Source organism: Catharus ustulatus, chromosome 30 (genome assembly GCF_009819885.2).
Source record: "Catharus ustulatus isolate bCatUst1 chromosome 30, bCatUst1.pri.v2, whole genome shotgun sequence".
In the NCBI taxonomy this organism is placed as follows: domain Eukaryota; kingdom Metazoa; phylum Chordata; class Aves; order Passeriformes; family Turdidae; genus Catharus; species Catharus ustulatus.
In genome coordinates, this window is record NC_046250.1 from 3791721 (window position 1) to 3806009 (window position 14289).

General features: G+C 69.4%; 3 protein-coding genes across 3 annotated transcripts; 1 reads left to right on the forward strand and 2 right to left on the reverse strand.

The window, feature by feature from the left end:
- The first annotated feature begins 346 nt into the window (after window positions 1-346).
- Window positions 347-3786, forward strand: CTSK (cathepsin K). The gene is made up of 8 exons (XM_033082817.2): window positions 347-561; window positions 1837-1981; window positions 2098-2220; window positions 2297-2452; window positions 2535-2753; window positions 2831-2996; window positions 3080-3185; window positions 3269-3786. The coding sequence occupies exons 2-8, from the start codon at window positions 1856-1858 to the stop codon at window positions 3366-3368; spliced, it is 996 nt and encodes a 331-aa protein (XP_032938708.1). The 5' UTR covers window positions 347-561; window positions 1837-1855; the 3' UTR covers window positions 3369-3786.
- Window positions 3787-4390: 604 nt separating this feature from the next.
- On the reverse strand, window positions 4391-8228 carry ECM1 (extracellular matrix protein 1). Its single transcript, XM_033082921.1, has 7 exons — window positions 8141-8228; window positions 7495-7569; window positions 6886-7184; window positions 5585-5950; window positions 4962-5182; window positions 4687-4774; window positions 4391-4609 (listed from the first exon to the last, which is right to left on the reverse strand). Exons 1-7 carry the CDS (start codon window positions 8178-8180, stop codon window positions 4436-4438), a joined length of 1263 nt encoding a protein of 420 aa, XP_032938812.1. The 5' UTR covers window positions 8181-8228; the 3' UTR covers window positions 4391-4435.
- An 842-nt stretch (window positions 8229-9070) lies between these two features.
- On the reverse strand, window positions 9071-14271 carry TARS2 (threonyl-tRNA synthetase 2, mitochondrial). The gene is made up of 18 exons (XM_033082799.1): window positions 14215-14271; window positions 13888-14102; window positions 13125-13248; window positions 12917-13038; window positions 12722-12839; window positions 12451-12512; window positions 12291-12369; window positions 12076-12219; window positions 11904-12002; window positions 11527-11693; window positions 11281-11443; window positions 11072-11209; window positions 10923-11000; window positions 10738-10838; window positions 10371-10472; window positions 10017-10089; window positions 9762-9876; window positions 9071-9274 (listed from the first exon to the last, which is right to left on the reverse strand). The coding sequence occupies exons 1-18, from the start codon at window positions 14269-14271 to the stop codon at window positions 9126-9128; spliced, it is 2106 nt and encodes a 701-aa protein (XP_032938690.1). The 3' UTR covers window positions 9071-9125.
- Between the last annotated feature and the right edge of the window lie 18 nt (window positions 14272-14289).

The window sequence follows — 14289 nt, forward strand, 5'->3', positions numbered from 1 at the left end:
CCCAGGGCGGGGTGCTGGGTTTGGGGGGACATTGGGGACAGCAGGGTGTCCCCAGGGCGGGGTGCTGGGTTTGGGGACATTGGGGACATTCGGGTGTCCCCAGGGCGGGATGCTGGGTTTGGGGACATTGGGGACATTCGGGTGTCCCCAGGGCGGGATGCTGAGTTTGGGGACACTGGGGACATTCGGGTGTCCCCAGGGCGGGATGCTGGGCTGGGTTTGGGGACACTGGGGACATTGGGGTGTCCCCAGAGCAGGATGCTGGGTTTGGGGACATTGGGGACAGGAGGGTGTCCCCAGAGCGGGATGCTGGGTTTGGGGACACTGGGGACATTCGGGTGTCCCGCGCCGGGGCTGACTCAGCCCGTCCCGCCGCATCACGTGGAGCGGGGCAGCCCCCGCGTCCCCCTCCCCGTCCCCTCCTTCCCTCCAGCCCAATCCAAACCCCGTGCCTGCCAAAATTTTCCGGCTGCCTCCAAACTTCCTCAATCCCGCGGCATAAAAGGCGCGGCGGCTCCCGCAGGCCCCGTCCCGGCGCTCCCACCGACGGCTCCGCGCTCGGTAAGGACACCCGGGGGGCGGGGGGCGGCTTTTCCCCCGGGAGATGCATCCAAGTGGGAACGGGAGGGAATCGGGGCCCTGTGGGACCCTCGGAGGCACAAAAAGGGAAACTGAGGCACTTCACGTCGAGCTCGGGGAAGCGTCCCGGTACCTGCTCCGCCACGGGGGGCTGGGGCTGGGGGCTGCTGGGGGAAGCCAGGGAGGGGCAGGATGGCCGGGACGAGCCGCCTCCTGCACCCCCTGCATCCCAAAACTCCCCCCCGGCTCCGGGCTGCCGGAACGACGCCGCGGCGGTAACGGGAACCAGCTGTCCCGGCTCATGTGATGCCGGCGCCCGGCCAGCGCTGCCCGCGGGGGTGGCTTGGCCCCAAACCGGGGGAGGAAGGGGTCCCAGACCCCAGCCAGGGTGGGCAGGGGGTCCCAGACCCCAGCCAGGGTGGACAGAGGGTCCCAGCCCCAAATCAGGGTGGGCAGAGTGTCCCAGACCCCAGCCAGAGTGTGCAGGGGGTCCCAGCCCCAAATCAGGGTGTGCAGGGGGTCCCAGACCCGAGCTAGGGTGTGCAGGGGGTCCCCAGCCCCAAATCAGGGTGTGCAGAGGGTTCCAGCCCCAAATCAGGGTGTGCAGGGGGTCCCAGACCCGAGCTAGGGTGTGCAGGGGGTCCCCAGCCCCAAATCAGGGTGTGCAGGGGGTCCCAGCCCCAAATCAGGGTGTGCAGGGAGTCCCAGACCCCAGCCAGGGTGGGCAGGGGGTCCCAGACCCCAGCCAGGGTGTGCAGAGGGTCCCCAGCCCCAAATCAGGGTGTGCAGGGGGTCCCCAGCCCCAAATCAGGGTGAGCAGAGGGTCCCCAGCCCCAAATCAGGGTGTGCAGGGGGTCCCCAGCCCCAAATCAGGGTGTGCAGGGGGTCCCAGACCCCAGCCAGGGTGGGCAGGGGGTCCCAGACCCCAGCCAGGGTGTGCAGGGGGTCCCAGTCCCACAGCAGGGTGTGCAGGGGGTCCCAGACCCCAGCCAGGGTGTGCAGGGGGTCCCCAGCCCCAAATCAGGGTGTGCAGGGGGTCCCCAGCCCCAAATCAGGGTGTGCAGGGGGTCCCAGACCCCAGCCAGGGTGTGCAGGGGGTCCCCAGCCCCAAATCAGGGTGAGCAGGGGGTCCCAGCCCCAAATCAGGGTGAGCAGGGGTCCCCAGCCCCAATTCAGGGTGCTCCCAGCCCCAAATCAGGGTGGGCACAGGGTCCTGCCTGCCCCCGGCCCCCGGCTCAGGGTCTGCCCTGTCCCCAGTGCTCCCCCGGTCCCCAGGATGTGGCTGCCCGTGGTGCTGGCCCTGCTGGTCCCTGTCGCACTGTCCCAGCTGCGCCCCGAGCCGGAGCTGGACGCGCAGTGGGAGCTGTGGAAAAAAACGCACCGCAAGCAGTACAACGGGCAGGTACGCGGGGGGCTGGCGATTGGGACCCCCGGTGACGCCCCCAGGGTGGGATCTGGGGCACAAGGGTGTCCCGAGCGTGGGACCCTGCCCCATCAGCGTCTCTCCCCGCGGTGCAGGCGGACGAGGTGACGCGGAGGCTGATCTGGGAGAAGAACCTCAGATACATCAACACCCACAACCTGGAGCACGCCCTGGGCGTCCACACCTTCGAGCTGGCCATGAACCACCTGGGCGACATGGTGGGTGTCCCCGGGAGGGCAGGGAGGGGGGCTGAGCCCCTCCGGGGGCTCCCACCCACCGCGGCTCCTTCCGCAGACCAGCGAGGAGGTGGTGAGGACAATGACCGGGCTGAGGGTGCCCCGCGGCCACCAGCGCCGCAATGAGACTCTCTTCGTCCCCGACTGGACCGAGAGAGCCCCGGCTGCCATGGACTGGCGCAAGAAAGGCTACGTGACCCCTGTCAAGAACCAGGTGAGAGGGGCGTGCCGGGGGCAGGGTGTCACCCCGGTGTCACCCCGGTGTCGCCCTGGTGTCACCCGCTGTGTCCCCACAGGGCCAGTGCGGCTCATGCTGGGCCTTCAGCTCGGTGGGTGCCCTGGAGGGGCAGCTGAAGAGGAAAACGGGGAAACTGCTGCAACTGAGCCCCCAAAACCTGGTGGACTGCGTGTCCAACAACGACGGCTGCGGCGGCGGGTACATGACCAACGCCTTCGAGTACGTCCGGCAGAACCGCGGCATCGACTCCGAGGACTCCTACCCCTACGTTGGCCAGGTGCAAGGGGGGACAGCCCCAAATCCGCCCCCATCCCTCCCAGCCCCGTCTCACCTCCCCCTCCCGGCCCCACGCAGGACGAGAGCTGCATGTACAACCCCACCGGGAAGGCGGCCAAGTGCCGCGGCTACCGGGAGATCCCCGAGGGCAACGAGAAGGCTCTGAAGAGGGCGGTGGCCCGGATCGGACCCATCTCCGTGGGCATCGACGCCAGCCTGCCCTCCTTCCAGTTCTACAGCCGCGGTGAGGGGCTGGGGGGAGTTCAGGGGTGCTGGGGCTGCTCGGGGACCTGGGGCACGCCCGGTGACACCGGCTGTGTCCCCAAGGCGTGTACTACGACGAGAGCTGCAACGCCCAGAACATCAACCACGCCGTGCTGGCCGTGGGCTACGGGGCGCAGAAGGGCACCAAGCACTGGATCATCAAGAACAGGTACGGTGGGACGGGCTCGGCCGGGGAGGTGCAGGTGGCTGGGGCTCTTCCCGAGGCTCAGGCTCTGTTTTTCCACCCTCCAGCTGGGGCGAGGGATGGGGCAACAAGGGCTACGTCCTCCTGGCCCGGAACATGAACAACGCCTGTGGTGTGGCCAACCTGGCCAGCTTCCCCAAGATGTGACGAGCCCGCCCGGCCCTTCCCTGCCCACTGCCCTGCCCTCCAGCTCGGCCTCTCCCAGTCTGAAGGTGACGCTGCTCCCAGCGGGAATTGTCTCCATCGCAGATTTCCCCTGGGAAGGGGAGACACCCCTCTTCCACCCGCAGGGAACGGGGGTTGAGCCCCCTCAGGTCTGTTTTCCTCACTTTGCCATGCTGGTTTCTGCCTTCCCATGGACTGTGCTTGGCCGGATCCATGAAGGCAAATCAGCCCAGACATGCTCCAGGAAACAGGTTCCACTCCAGCCCCTGCCTCAGGAATACTGGAGGGAGGTGGAATATTCCCAATGGAGGGCACAGATCCCTCTCCCTCCACCCTGTATCCCAGTGGAGGCTGCTGAGAATGATAAGACGATTTTTCAACTAAAATTGGGAATAAGGCTCGGACTGGTTTGCTTTGTGCTGGGAAAGGGACACAGCAACAGGAAAAATTCTTCATTTTTCCAACGGGGCAAGGAGCCTCGTGTGAGGCAGAACAGGGAGAGAAGAAGCTGGGGAATTTTGGGACAGACAGATGGATGGAGTATTTGGGGAGGGGGTGGTTCTGGGAAAAACGGATGGATGGATCCACAGGACACCCCCAGCCCCATCAGAATCCCCCAGACCCTCCCCAGCATCTCTTCCCAGGGACTCTCAGCTGTGGCTGGGGGGACACCATGGGGGACACAGGGATTTGGGGACCTCCTGGGGTCATGGCCATGGTGGGGACACAAGTGACAGCGACACAAAAACGCGGGGAAGGGGTGCACAGAGACCCCTGGGGGGCAGGAGGCCGCGTGTGCTCTGAGCGTGGTGACCACAGCACACCCCAAAACCAAACACAGGTATCACAGAGGTGACACACCCCAGGAGTGCAAACACCCCAACATCCACCCACGCCCCGGCACGCCCCGGAACGGGGCCCCGTGGGGGACACTGAGGCCGGGGGGGCCCCTGAAACAATGGAGACAGTGAGGCACGAGGAAGTGACAGACACAGGGACACTCAGAGGTGACACCGCAGCATCTTTATTGTCCCCTCGCCGTGGGGGATTCACTCCTCGTGGCCGGGGGCCGGGGGGGCCACGGCCGCCCCCAGGGTCACCTGGCTCAGGTAGGAGCTGTCGAAGCAGCGGCGCCGCTCGGGCTCCTCCAGCGCGCAGCAGCCCTGCGGGTCCCGCCAGGCGTCCTCGGGGGTGGCACAGAGCGTGGCGATGCCCTGCGACAGCTGTGGGCGATGGGGCGGGGGTCAGCGCCGCTCTGGGGGTCCCCCTGACCACAGCCCCCGACCCCTCGGTCACTCACCTGCTCCTGGGCGCAGGCGCCGCGTTCCAGGTGGGGCAGGGGGCAGCAGGCGGAGGTCATGGCCCCCAGCAGCTCCGGCACCGGCCGCCTGCGGACACGGGGGGCACCCCAAGGAGGGTGGGGGGCACGGGGTGAGCGTGGGGGCACCCCAAGGAGCGTGGGGGGAGCGGACCCTCCCAAAAAGCAATGGAGGTGGGGATGGGGGGTGAGGAGTCCTGCAAAGCTGGGGCTCCACAGGGACCCCCGGGGGGTGCGGGGGTCACCCACGCACCCACCTCTGCGTGAAGAGCCGCGTGGGGCCGCAGAGCGAGCGCAGCAGGGCGGCGCCGGGCCGGGCCAGGCTCACGTTGTGCAGCTCCCGGTCGTACTCGGGGTGGGGGGCGGCGGCGGCGAAGCAGCGGCCGCGGTTCCGGGGACCCCCCCGCTGGCAGCACCGGTGCTGCCCCGTCTTCACCGAGGACTCTTCCCGGCAGAAGCGATTGAGCCCCTTCAGCCACTGCGGAGGAGAAACTGGGGTCGGGGGGGGTGCCCGCACACTGGATCCCGCAACACCTGAGCACCTGGGTCATCCCTGGGGCTCTTCCGCCCCCTCCCCGGATGCCGGGTCCCTCCCTGACACGTTCGTCACCTTCCCGGATACCTGGGAGCCTTCCCGGCCTCTGAGTGTGCGGGTCACGCTGCGGGCACATGGGTCATTCCCGGGACACCCGGGGCCCCTCCCCGGATACCGGAGTGCCGGCCCAAACACCTCGGGCCCTTTCCCAGACACCGGGCTCCTTTTCATGGTACCTGATCCCCCAGTCCTTCGACACCTGAGACCCTCCCAAAGGCCGGGGTCCCCCGAGTTTAGCACAGCGCCCTTGTCCCAGCCCTGTCCCCCGCCCCGGGTGGCACTCACGGCGCTGTGGGCGCAGCTCAGGCTCTCGTTGCGGCAGCAGCGCTCGTACTCCCGCTCCAGCCGGACGCGCAGCCGGACGCGGGGCCCGGAGCGGCCGCCGGGACCGGGGGGTCCGGGGCGCAGCGTCCTCAGCCCGCAGATGTTGCCCAGGTTGGCGGCCGTGGGCTCGCCGGGGGGAAAGGGGGGCTCGGTGACCAAGTTCCAGGCGACACTCGGGCCGCCGGCGGGTGCGGGGTCCCAGGTGGGGGCCGGGGTCTCCTGAGAGAAGCAGCGGCGCCGAGCGGCCCCGTGCAGGCGGCAGCAGTGGAACTGCCGCGTCTTCACCCCGAACTCATCCGTGCAGAACCCGTCCAGCACGTCCTTCCACTGCGGGCAGCGGGGGCAGAGCCCCCTCGGTGTCACCGCCCGGCCTTCCCCCGCCGTGTCCCCACAGCCCCGGTGTCGTCTCTCCCCTCCCGGTATTGTGTCCCCACGTTACACCGCTCCAGCGTTTTCGTGTCCTCCCTTCCAGCAGTGTCCCCGTGTCCCTCACAGTGTCTCCCTGCTGTCCCCACAGCCCCCTCCCTCAACATCCCCCGTTCCCCTCGATGTCCCTGCTCTCCCCGATATCTCCCCGCTCCCCCCAATATCCCCCCGCTCCCCTCGCTGTCCCCGTTCCCCTCGATGTCCTCGCTCCCCACGGTGTCCCCCCGGTCCCCGCAGTGTCCCCGCTCCCTTCGATGTCCCCCGTTCCCCCCGGTGTCCCCGTTCCCCTCGATGTCTCCCCCACTCCCCCGATATCCCCCGTTCCCCTCAATGTCCCCCACTCCCCAGTGTCCCCCCGCTCCCCCCGGTGTCCCCGCTCCCTGAGTGTCCCCGCTCCCCCCGATATCCCTCGTTCCCCCCGATATCCCCCGCTCCCTCCGGTGTCCCCCCGCTCCCCCGGTGTCCCCTTTCCCCTCAATGTCTCCCCCGTTCCCCCCGATATCCCCCGTTCCCCTCAATGTCCCCCGTTCTCCTCGATATCCCCCGTTCCCCTCGATGTCCCCGCTCTCCCCGATGTCTCCCCGCTCCCCCCAATATCCCCCGTTTCCCCCAATATCCCCCGTTCCCCTCGATGTCCCTGCTCTCCCCGATATCTCCCCGCTCCCCCAAATATCCCCCCGCTCCCCCCGAGGTGTCCCCTTTCCCCTCGATGTCCCCGCTCTCCCGGTGTCCCCGTTCTCCCCGGTGTCCCCCCGCTCCCCGCAGTGTCCCCGCTCCCCCCAATATCCCCCGCTCCCCCCGATATCCCCCCGCTCCCCCCGGTGTCCCCGGCTCACGGCGCGGCGGGCGCAGGGCAGCGGGCTGTGGTGCCGGCAGCAATCGTTCATCCGCGGCCGCAGCGCAGCCAGCGCAGCCGCCTGCCGGCGCAGGTGGGCGAAGGCGTTCGGGGGCAGCGGCAGCGGCGGCGGCAGCGTCGGGGGGTCGCGGCAGTGCCGGGTGACGGCGGCGGCCACGGGCCAGGCGGGGGGGAACCCGTCCAGGGCGCTGCCCCATTCCGGGGGGCTGCGCGGGGACCCCATGGCCCCCCCCACCAGGATGCCGGGGGGCACCTCCAGGACCTCCTCCTGCTGCAGCACTGGAAAAGGGACGGCGTGGGCACACGGCCCGGGGTGTCCTCCCTGCGCTTGTCCCCGTGTGCCCCGCTGTCCCCGTTTGGTTCCTGTGTCCCTGTCCCGCTCTCGTGCCCAACTGTCCCCATGTCACTCCCACCCCGCGTCCCCGCCATCCAAGTCCCCCTGCTCCTGCAGCACCATGTCCCCATGTCCCTCCAGCCCCATCCCCGACCCCCCGTGTCCCCTCCATCCACGTCCCCACCCGTGAGCATCCCCTGTCCCCAGTCCCGGTGTCCCCCCGCCCCTGGCTGTCCCCGACTGTCCCCCCCTCACCTTGTTTGATGTTGGGGGGCGGCTGCAGGTCCAGGCTCTCCTGCATCACCTGCTGCACGTGCCCTGAGGCCACCGCTGTCACCGATGGGGGACACGGGGGGTCAGCAGGGCCACCCCCTCTGTCCCCCCACCCATGGAGCAGCAAGCAGGGACCCTCCCAGACCTGCGGGCTTGGAGTCCCATAGCGGGGAGGGGGCTCAGGTATTTGGGAGGGGAGTCCGGACGTTCAGGAGGGGTCGCAGGTGCTCGTGAAGGGGAGAGAGACACCCAGGAGCGGATGCAGGTGTTTGGGACAGGGACCTCCGGGCGTTTGGGAGGGATCCAGGTGTGTGGGCAGCGGCCCCGACATCCGGGGTGGGGAGCCCTGACACGCAGGTGGGGACCCAGGTGTTCTGGAGGTGCCCCAAATTCCGGGCAGGGACCCGGGTGTCCCCAGGGGTGATCCAGGAGTTCGCGGAGCAGATCCAGGAGTCCGGGAAAGGGACCCGGGAGCTCGGGAAGGGGCCCCAGGTCTCTGCGGGGATCTCAGGTGTTTGGGAAGGGGATCCAGGTGTCCGAGGGAGGGACCCAGGAGTTCGGGAAGGGGCCGCAGTGTTCGGGGGGGCTCAGCCATGCAGGGGGCCCGGGCGGGGCCGCGGGGACTCACCGGCGGCGCTGAGGAGGAGGAAGACGCCGAAGGCCGCCATGGCGTCGGGAGCTGTAGGGTCAGCGCCGGCTCCACCGCCTTATGAAGGGCCGGGTCGGGCGTGGGGCCACATCCCGCGGGGCTGAGTCACGGCCTGACGTCGCGGCGGAGCCGGGAGGGGGACCCCGGGGGGCCCGGGGGGCTGCGCTGGATCCCGCGCCCCCAAACAGGACCAGGGGCAAAACCCCGACCCCGGACAGGCCGAGGACGCTGAGACGGCCCCGTGCCCACCTTGGTGGTCCCGGATCCCCCTCTGGCCGCCCCAGCCGCCCGCCCCCCCCCTCCCCCGACCCCTGCGTCAGAAAGGGGGAAGCGGTCAGACCACATTTTTGTGGGTTTTGCCCCGTTTGGGGGCCCCCGCCCACTGAGTCAGCCCCGGAGCTGGGGGGGCTGAAGGGCCCCCTACGGAGGGACCCCCGGAGCGGGGGGGATCCCTCTCCTCACGGCCCCGAGGGTTACGGGCTCGGTGACAGCGGTATCGCGGGGCGGGGGGAGCCCTGTCCTATCCCGGGATAATCAAACCGTGCCCGCGGCCGAGCCCACCCGCCCGGGCAGGTGTTTGGGGGGGGAACGGCCCCGGGTCCCCCCCGATTGCCCAACGGAGTCTGCGGCTCCGTGACTCGGGGTTTGCGCAACCCCCCCACTTTCCCCTTGCGTGGGTGGGGGGAAAATCCCGGCAGCGAGGACCCAGAAGTGCCGGGGGGGACTCGGGACCGCGAGTGTGGGAACGGAAACGTGGGAATGGGAGCCCGGAATCCGGGAATCGGGAATCAGGTGTTGCGGTGCGGGTATCCGGGTGCTTTTGGGCCCCCCCCAGCATTCTGCCCCCTCCCCGAGCACTCAGAGCTCCACGAGCCCCCCCGAGCTGCCCCAGACTCGGCACCCACAACATCCAGCGCGTTTCCAGTTTATTGAGTCGGGGGGTCCCCGGGAAGGGGTGGGGGGGTCAGAAGCGCTGCTCGGCGTCGGGGACGCGGCTGTCCCTCAGCTCCTGCAGCCGCTGCAGCACCCGGGGCAGCTCCAGCTCGCCGAGCTGCCGGTTCTCCCGGGTCCGGACGCTGACGGTGCCGCGCTCCCGCTCCCGCCGCCCCACCACTGCGGGGGCGAGGCCGTCGGGGGGGGCTCGGGGGTCCCAAACACAGCCCCCCCCAGCCCTGAGCAGCACCCCCCACCCTGGGGGTCCAGAGGGTCCCGGGGCAGAGACTCAGGAAGGTTTGGGAGGGGTCCCGGGGGGCTCCAAGGAGGTCCCAAAGGGGGTGGGGGTCTCAGAGGGGCCCTGGGTGGGGGTGTCCCTAAAATGGTCCTGGGGGGTTCCCGAGTGGATCTCAGGGGGGTCCCAAGGGGGGTGCAGGTGAATTCCCAAGGGGAATTGCAGGGGGGGTCTCGGGAGGGGCTTCAGCAGGTTCCTCACAGGGGTGCTGGGGGGTCCCAGGGGGGTCCCAGGGGGTTCCCAGGGGAGGGTCTCAGTTTTCCTCCCAGCAGCACCCAGGATGTGGATGGGGTGGGGGTGTCCAGTCCCCGGGGGCTCCAGGGGGGTTCCTGGGGGGGTCCTGGGGGTCTGCAGGCCGCGCCCCACCCTTACCCAGCTGGAAGTTGTAGTGGGCAAGTTGTGCCCGGCGGATTTTCCGTGCCAGGGTGGTCCCGGGGTCCCAGTCCAGGTCGGCCAGGAGGCCCCCCCTCCTCAGCAGTGCCTGCACCTGCACCCCTCAGTCAGTGGGGGCTTTGGGGGGATGAGGGGGGACACGGAGGGGTGGTATGGGGGCTCACAGGGGGGTCACAGGGGGTGGGAGTACACGGTGGGGGTCCTGGGGGAGCACAGGGGGGATCACACACTCACCTCCCGGGCGTATTCCTCGACCTCAGGGGTCTGTGGGATGACCATGGCCTGCAGTGGGGACAGCCAGAGCGGCCTGGGGGGCACCAGGGGTCACTGGGGAGCACGGGGAACACGGGGAGGGGGCACACAAGGAGGGGGTGCCCCAAGGGTGTCCTCAGGATGGAGGTGCCCCTAAGATGGAGGGCTCTCAGGGGTCCAGAGAGCGTCCTGAGTGTCCCCAAAACTGGGGAGTGTCCTCAGGATGGGGCACCCTGGGACAGGGGTGACACTGGGGGTGTTTCTGGGAACTGGGGGCATCCCTGCAGGGACTGGGGGTTGTCTGAAGGACTGGGGTGTTTTTGGGGACCCCCTCACCATCTCCCGCCGCAGCTCTCGGCCAGCACGGCCACCATGCGCTCCACGGAGCCCAGCACGGCCCGATGGATCAGCACCGGCCGCGCCGGGCCCCCGCTCGGGCTGGGGGGGAAAGGGGGGTCAGGGGGGTCAGGGGGGCAGGGGAACCCCTTCCCCAGTGCTGACACTCCCCAAAAACCCCATTCCACCTTCCCCATCCCATCCTCAGCCCCACATCCTGACCCTCCCAGCCCCGTTTCTGTCCCTCCACCCCAATCCTGATCCCCCTGCAGCCCCCACTCCTCAATCCCTGATCCCCCCACAACAATCCCGAACTCCAGCCCAATCCTGGCCACCACAAATCCCCAGTCCTGCCCCCTCCCAGCACCTGGCGTATTCCAGCTGGAATCTCTCGGGCATCTGGAAATCCAGCTGGATGGTGCCGCACTGGTGGTGCCGCCCCAGGGCGTCCCGGATCCGGATATCGATCTGGTGCCGATAAAGGGGAGGGAAGGTTCCAGAAGGGTTCTGGTTTTCCCCCCTCAGGGATCCCCCCTCCCCAAAATGCCTCACCTTGGGCCCATAAAAGGCACCGTCCCCCGGACTCAGCTCCCAGGGCTGCCCGAAATTCTGCAGGCTCCGCTCCAGCTGCTGCAGGGCGGGTTGGGAGGGTCAGAGGGGCACAGTTCAGGGGGCACACCACACAGGGAGCATCATCCCACCTGCTCAGCACGGTCCCAGGTTTCGGGGTCCCCCAGGAACCCGTCGGGACGGGTGGCCAGGGCCAGGCGGAAGGAGAAGCCCAGGACGGCGTAAACGGTGCGGATGAAATCCAGGGAGGAATCGATCTCGGTCTCCAGCTGGGAAAGGGGTGTCAGGGGGGCAGGTGACACATTCTGGGGGGACAGGGACAGCTCAGGGGGACAGACACCTGCTCCAGTGTGCAGAAAATGTGAGCGTCATCCTGCTGGAAGCGCCGGACCCGCGTCAGCCCGGTCAGGGTCCCGGGGGGCTCGTTGCGGTGCAGGACCCCGAAATCCGCCAGGCGCAGGGGCAGCTCCCGCCAGGAGCGCGGCCGGTGGGCGAACATCAGGCTGGGGACGGACAGACAGACAGGCAGACAGGCAGGCAGTGCCCCCAGGAACCCCCCCAGGCACCCCAGGGCCTCCTGACTCACCAGTGGGCCGGGCAGTTCATGGGTTTGAGGGAGAGGGTCTCAGGGGAGGCAGGGACAGAGAAGATGTGGGGGCTGTAGTGCTGCCAGTGCCCCGAGAGCTCCCAGAGCCGCGGGCTGAACAGGTTGGGGGTCACCACCTCGCTGAAGCCCCGAGCCCGGTACTCACTCTGCGGGGGGAGGACAGGGGAGGGGTCAGCTCGGCCCCACAGCACCGGTCACAGGAGGGACAGGGAGAAGCCGCGGCCATCGGGGCACAGCAGGAGCTGGGTGTGAGGGATGGGGTGCAGGGCGGGCAGAGGGTCTGGGGTGAGGAGATGGGGTGCAATGGGGGCACAGTGGGGTAGCAGGGAGGTGTGGGGGCTCAGGGGAAGCCGCACCCGGATAAACTCCACGAGCGTGTTGTAGACGTGGGCGCCGCGGGGCAGGAAGAAGCAGCTGCCGGGGCTGAACTTGTGGAAGAAGAAGAGCTCCTGATCCTGCAGCAGGGAGGGCGTTACTGGGGGATCCCTGTGGCTGTGAGGGACGCCCCCAGCCCCCGGCAGGGCTCACCTTCCCGATGCGGCGGTGGTCCCGCTGCGCCGCCTCCTCCTGCGCCCGCTCCCACCGCTCCAGGTCCCGGGCGCTGGGGAAGGACACGGCGGCCACGCGCTGCAGGGACTGGCCCCCGGCCCCTCCCCAGAGTGCAGCCGAGCTCTGTGGAGCAGGGGGACGTCAGCAGGGCCGGGCACACCCGGGGACCCCGCCCGACCCCAGCCCACACCCACCGTGAGCACACGCAGGGCTCCGATCAGCCCCGTGTGCCGGAGCAGGGGGCCGTGACACAGCTGGAGCAGGGGGCCGCACCTGGGGATGAAGGGATGTGTGTGGGGATGGATTTGGGGACAGCTGAGGTGACCCACGGCCCCCCGTGTCCCCTGTGGTCACCTATAGACCGTGGCTGTCGGGGACGTCACCTCCTCGAGCTGCTGCAGCTGGAAGGGGTTGTGCTGAGGAGAGACAACAAGGGGGGTGATGGTGGCTTGGTGACATTAGAGGGGTGACAGCGAGGGGGGAGTGACACTGTGCTGGGGCCCAAGGCAGTGACAGCGGCACAGGTAACACCCCTGGTCCCTATGAGCATCACACCCTGGCTGATGGTCCCGACCAGGAGGGTCCCGGTGTCCCCAGCTGGTGACACTCTGGGGAGGGGTCGCACCTTGAGCAGCTCTGCCAGCTGCTGCCGCGTGGCCTCGAGGCGCTCGAAGCGGTGCCGGGCCCGGGCGAACGCGGCACAGGCCTCCTCCAGCGCCGGCAGCTCCGCGCTCTGCACCGTCCTGGGGGCGGGGGACACGCTGGGGACAGCCCGGGGACAGCCCAGGGACAGCCCGGGCACCGCCTGTGCCCGCCCTACCTGCTGCCCATGTGCACGTCGCAGAAGAAGCCGTCCTCGGTGGCCTGGCTGCTGCAGAGCATCGCCCCAAAAAACTGCTCCGCCACCGCGCCCAGGACGCAGGCACTGGAGCGCCAGAAAGCCTGGGGGGACAGAGGTGACACAGGTGACACAGGGGACAGAGGTGACACGGGCTGTGCGGGTCCGGCACCCCAGGTCCCGGGCTCACCTCCCGCCCCTCGGGCGTGGAGAAGTCGAGCAGCTCCAGGTCCGTGTCACTTTCCAGCGGCCGGTCCAGGTCCTGCAGGGTCCCGTTCACCCGGGCCACCAGCGCCGCCTCGGCCAGGCCAGCCCTGCGGGGACAGCGGGACCGTGGGGACACTGTGGGGAACCCGAAAACCCTGCGGGGACACTGCGGGGACCCCAAAAACCCTGTGGGGACACTGTGGGGACACCAAAAACCCTGCGGGGACATTGTGGGGACCCCAAAAACCCTGCGGGGACACTGTGGGGACCCCAGAAACCCTGCGGGGACACTGTGGGGACCCCAAAAACCCTGTGGGGACCCCCAAAAACCCTGTGGGGACACTGTGGGGACCCCAAAAACCCTGTGGGGACACTGTGAGGACTCCAACCCTGTGGGGACCACAAGGACACAGCAGGAACCCCACGAACCTTGTGGTGACCTTAGGGACATTGTGGGGACCCTGTGAGGATCATGGGGGCACCCTGGGGACAGTGTGACCCCGCAGGCCCTGTGGGGACCCCGAGAGGACATGGGGCACCCTGGGGACAGTGTGGCCCCGCAGACCCTGTGGGGACCCCGAGAGGACACTGGGGCACCCTGGGGACATGGTGACCCCGCAGGCCCTGTGGGGACCCCGAGAGGACACTGTGGCACCCTGGGGACAGTGTGACCCCGCAGACCCTGTGGGGACCCCGAGAGGACACTGTGGCACCCTGGGGACAGCCGTGTCCCCCCCCGGCCGTACCCGAGCTCCGCCGCCACCTGGAACGGGGTGGTTCGCAGGGCCCGGCCGGGCAGGCGGCGCCCGCCGGGCAGCGCGATGCGGATCGGGGTCCCCGCTGGGAGGCCGCCGCTCCCGGTCCCGGTGCCGGTGCCATCCCCGGGCCCGTCCCAGCGCTCCGCCGCCGCCGCCCGCAGCCGCTGGAAGAGCCGGAGGCGCTCGGGGTCCGGCCCGGACACCTGGGGATCACCGGGAGGTCAGCGGGTGGCCCTCGGTGCCGCGAGGCCGGCGGGGTTTAGGGAGCGGGGTTCCCCTGGGGGTTCCCTGGGGGTTCCGGGGTCCCGAGCGCACCCGGTGTCGCCGCGGAGCTCCCGCCAGCAGCAGCCGCGAACCGGCGCGCGCGGACATGGCCCAGGCCCCGCCCCT

What these genes read in the sequence shown, in the direction of transcription:
- TARS2 (XM_033082799.1), bottom strand. Translation starts at nt 14,271, where the DNA reads ATGTCCGCGCGCGCCGGTTCGCGGCTGCTGCTGGCGGGAGCTCCGCGG. An exon ending in CCTGGGACCGTGCTGAGCAG is followed by an intron (nt 11,001 to 11,071) that starts GTGGGATGATGC and finishes CCCGCCCTGCAG; the next exon opens with CAGCTGGAGCGGAGCCTGCA. An exon ending in CCACTACAACTTCCAGCTGG is followed by an intron (nt 9,275 to 9,761) that starts GTAAGGGTGGGG and finishes TCGCCCCCGCAG; the next exon opens with TGGTGGGGCGGCGGGAGCGG.
- CTSK (XM_033082817.2), top strand. Translation starts at nt 1,856, where the DNA reads ATGTGGCTGCCCGTGGTGCTGGCCCTGCTGGTCCCTGTCGCACTGTCC. An exon ending in CTTCCAGTTCTACAGCCGCG is followed by an intron (nt 2,997 to 3,079) that starts GTGAGGGGCTGG and finishes TGTGTCCCCAAG; the next exon opens with GCGTGTACTACGACGAGAGC. An exon ending in CACTGGATCATCAAGAACAG is followed by an intron (nt 3,186 to 3,268) that starts GTACGGTGGGAC and finishes TCCACCCTCCAG; the next exon opens with CTGGGGCGAGGGATGGGGCA.
- ECM1 (XM_033082921.1), bottom strand. Translation starts at nt 8,180, where the DNA reads ATGGCGGCCTTCGGCGTCTTCCTCCTCCTCAGCGCCGCCG. An exon ending in TGAGCTGCGCCCACAGCGCC is followed by an intron (nt 5,183 to 5,584) that starts GTGAGTGCCACC and finishes TCTCCTCCGCAG; the next exon opens with TGGCTGAAGGGGCTCAATCG. An exon ending in ACGCGGCTCTTCACGCAGAG is followed by an intron (nt 4,775 to 4,961) that starts GTGGGTGCGTGG and finishes CCGTGTCCGCAG; the next exon opens with GCGGCCGGTGCCGGAGCTGC.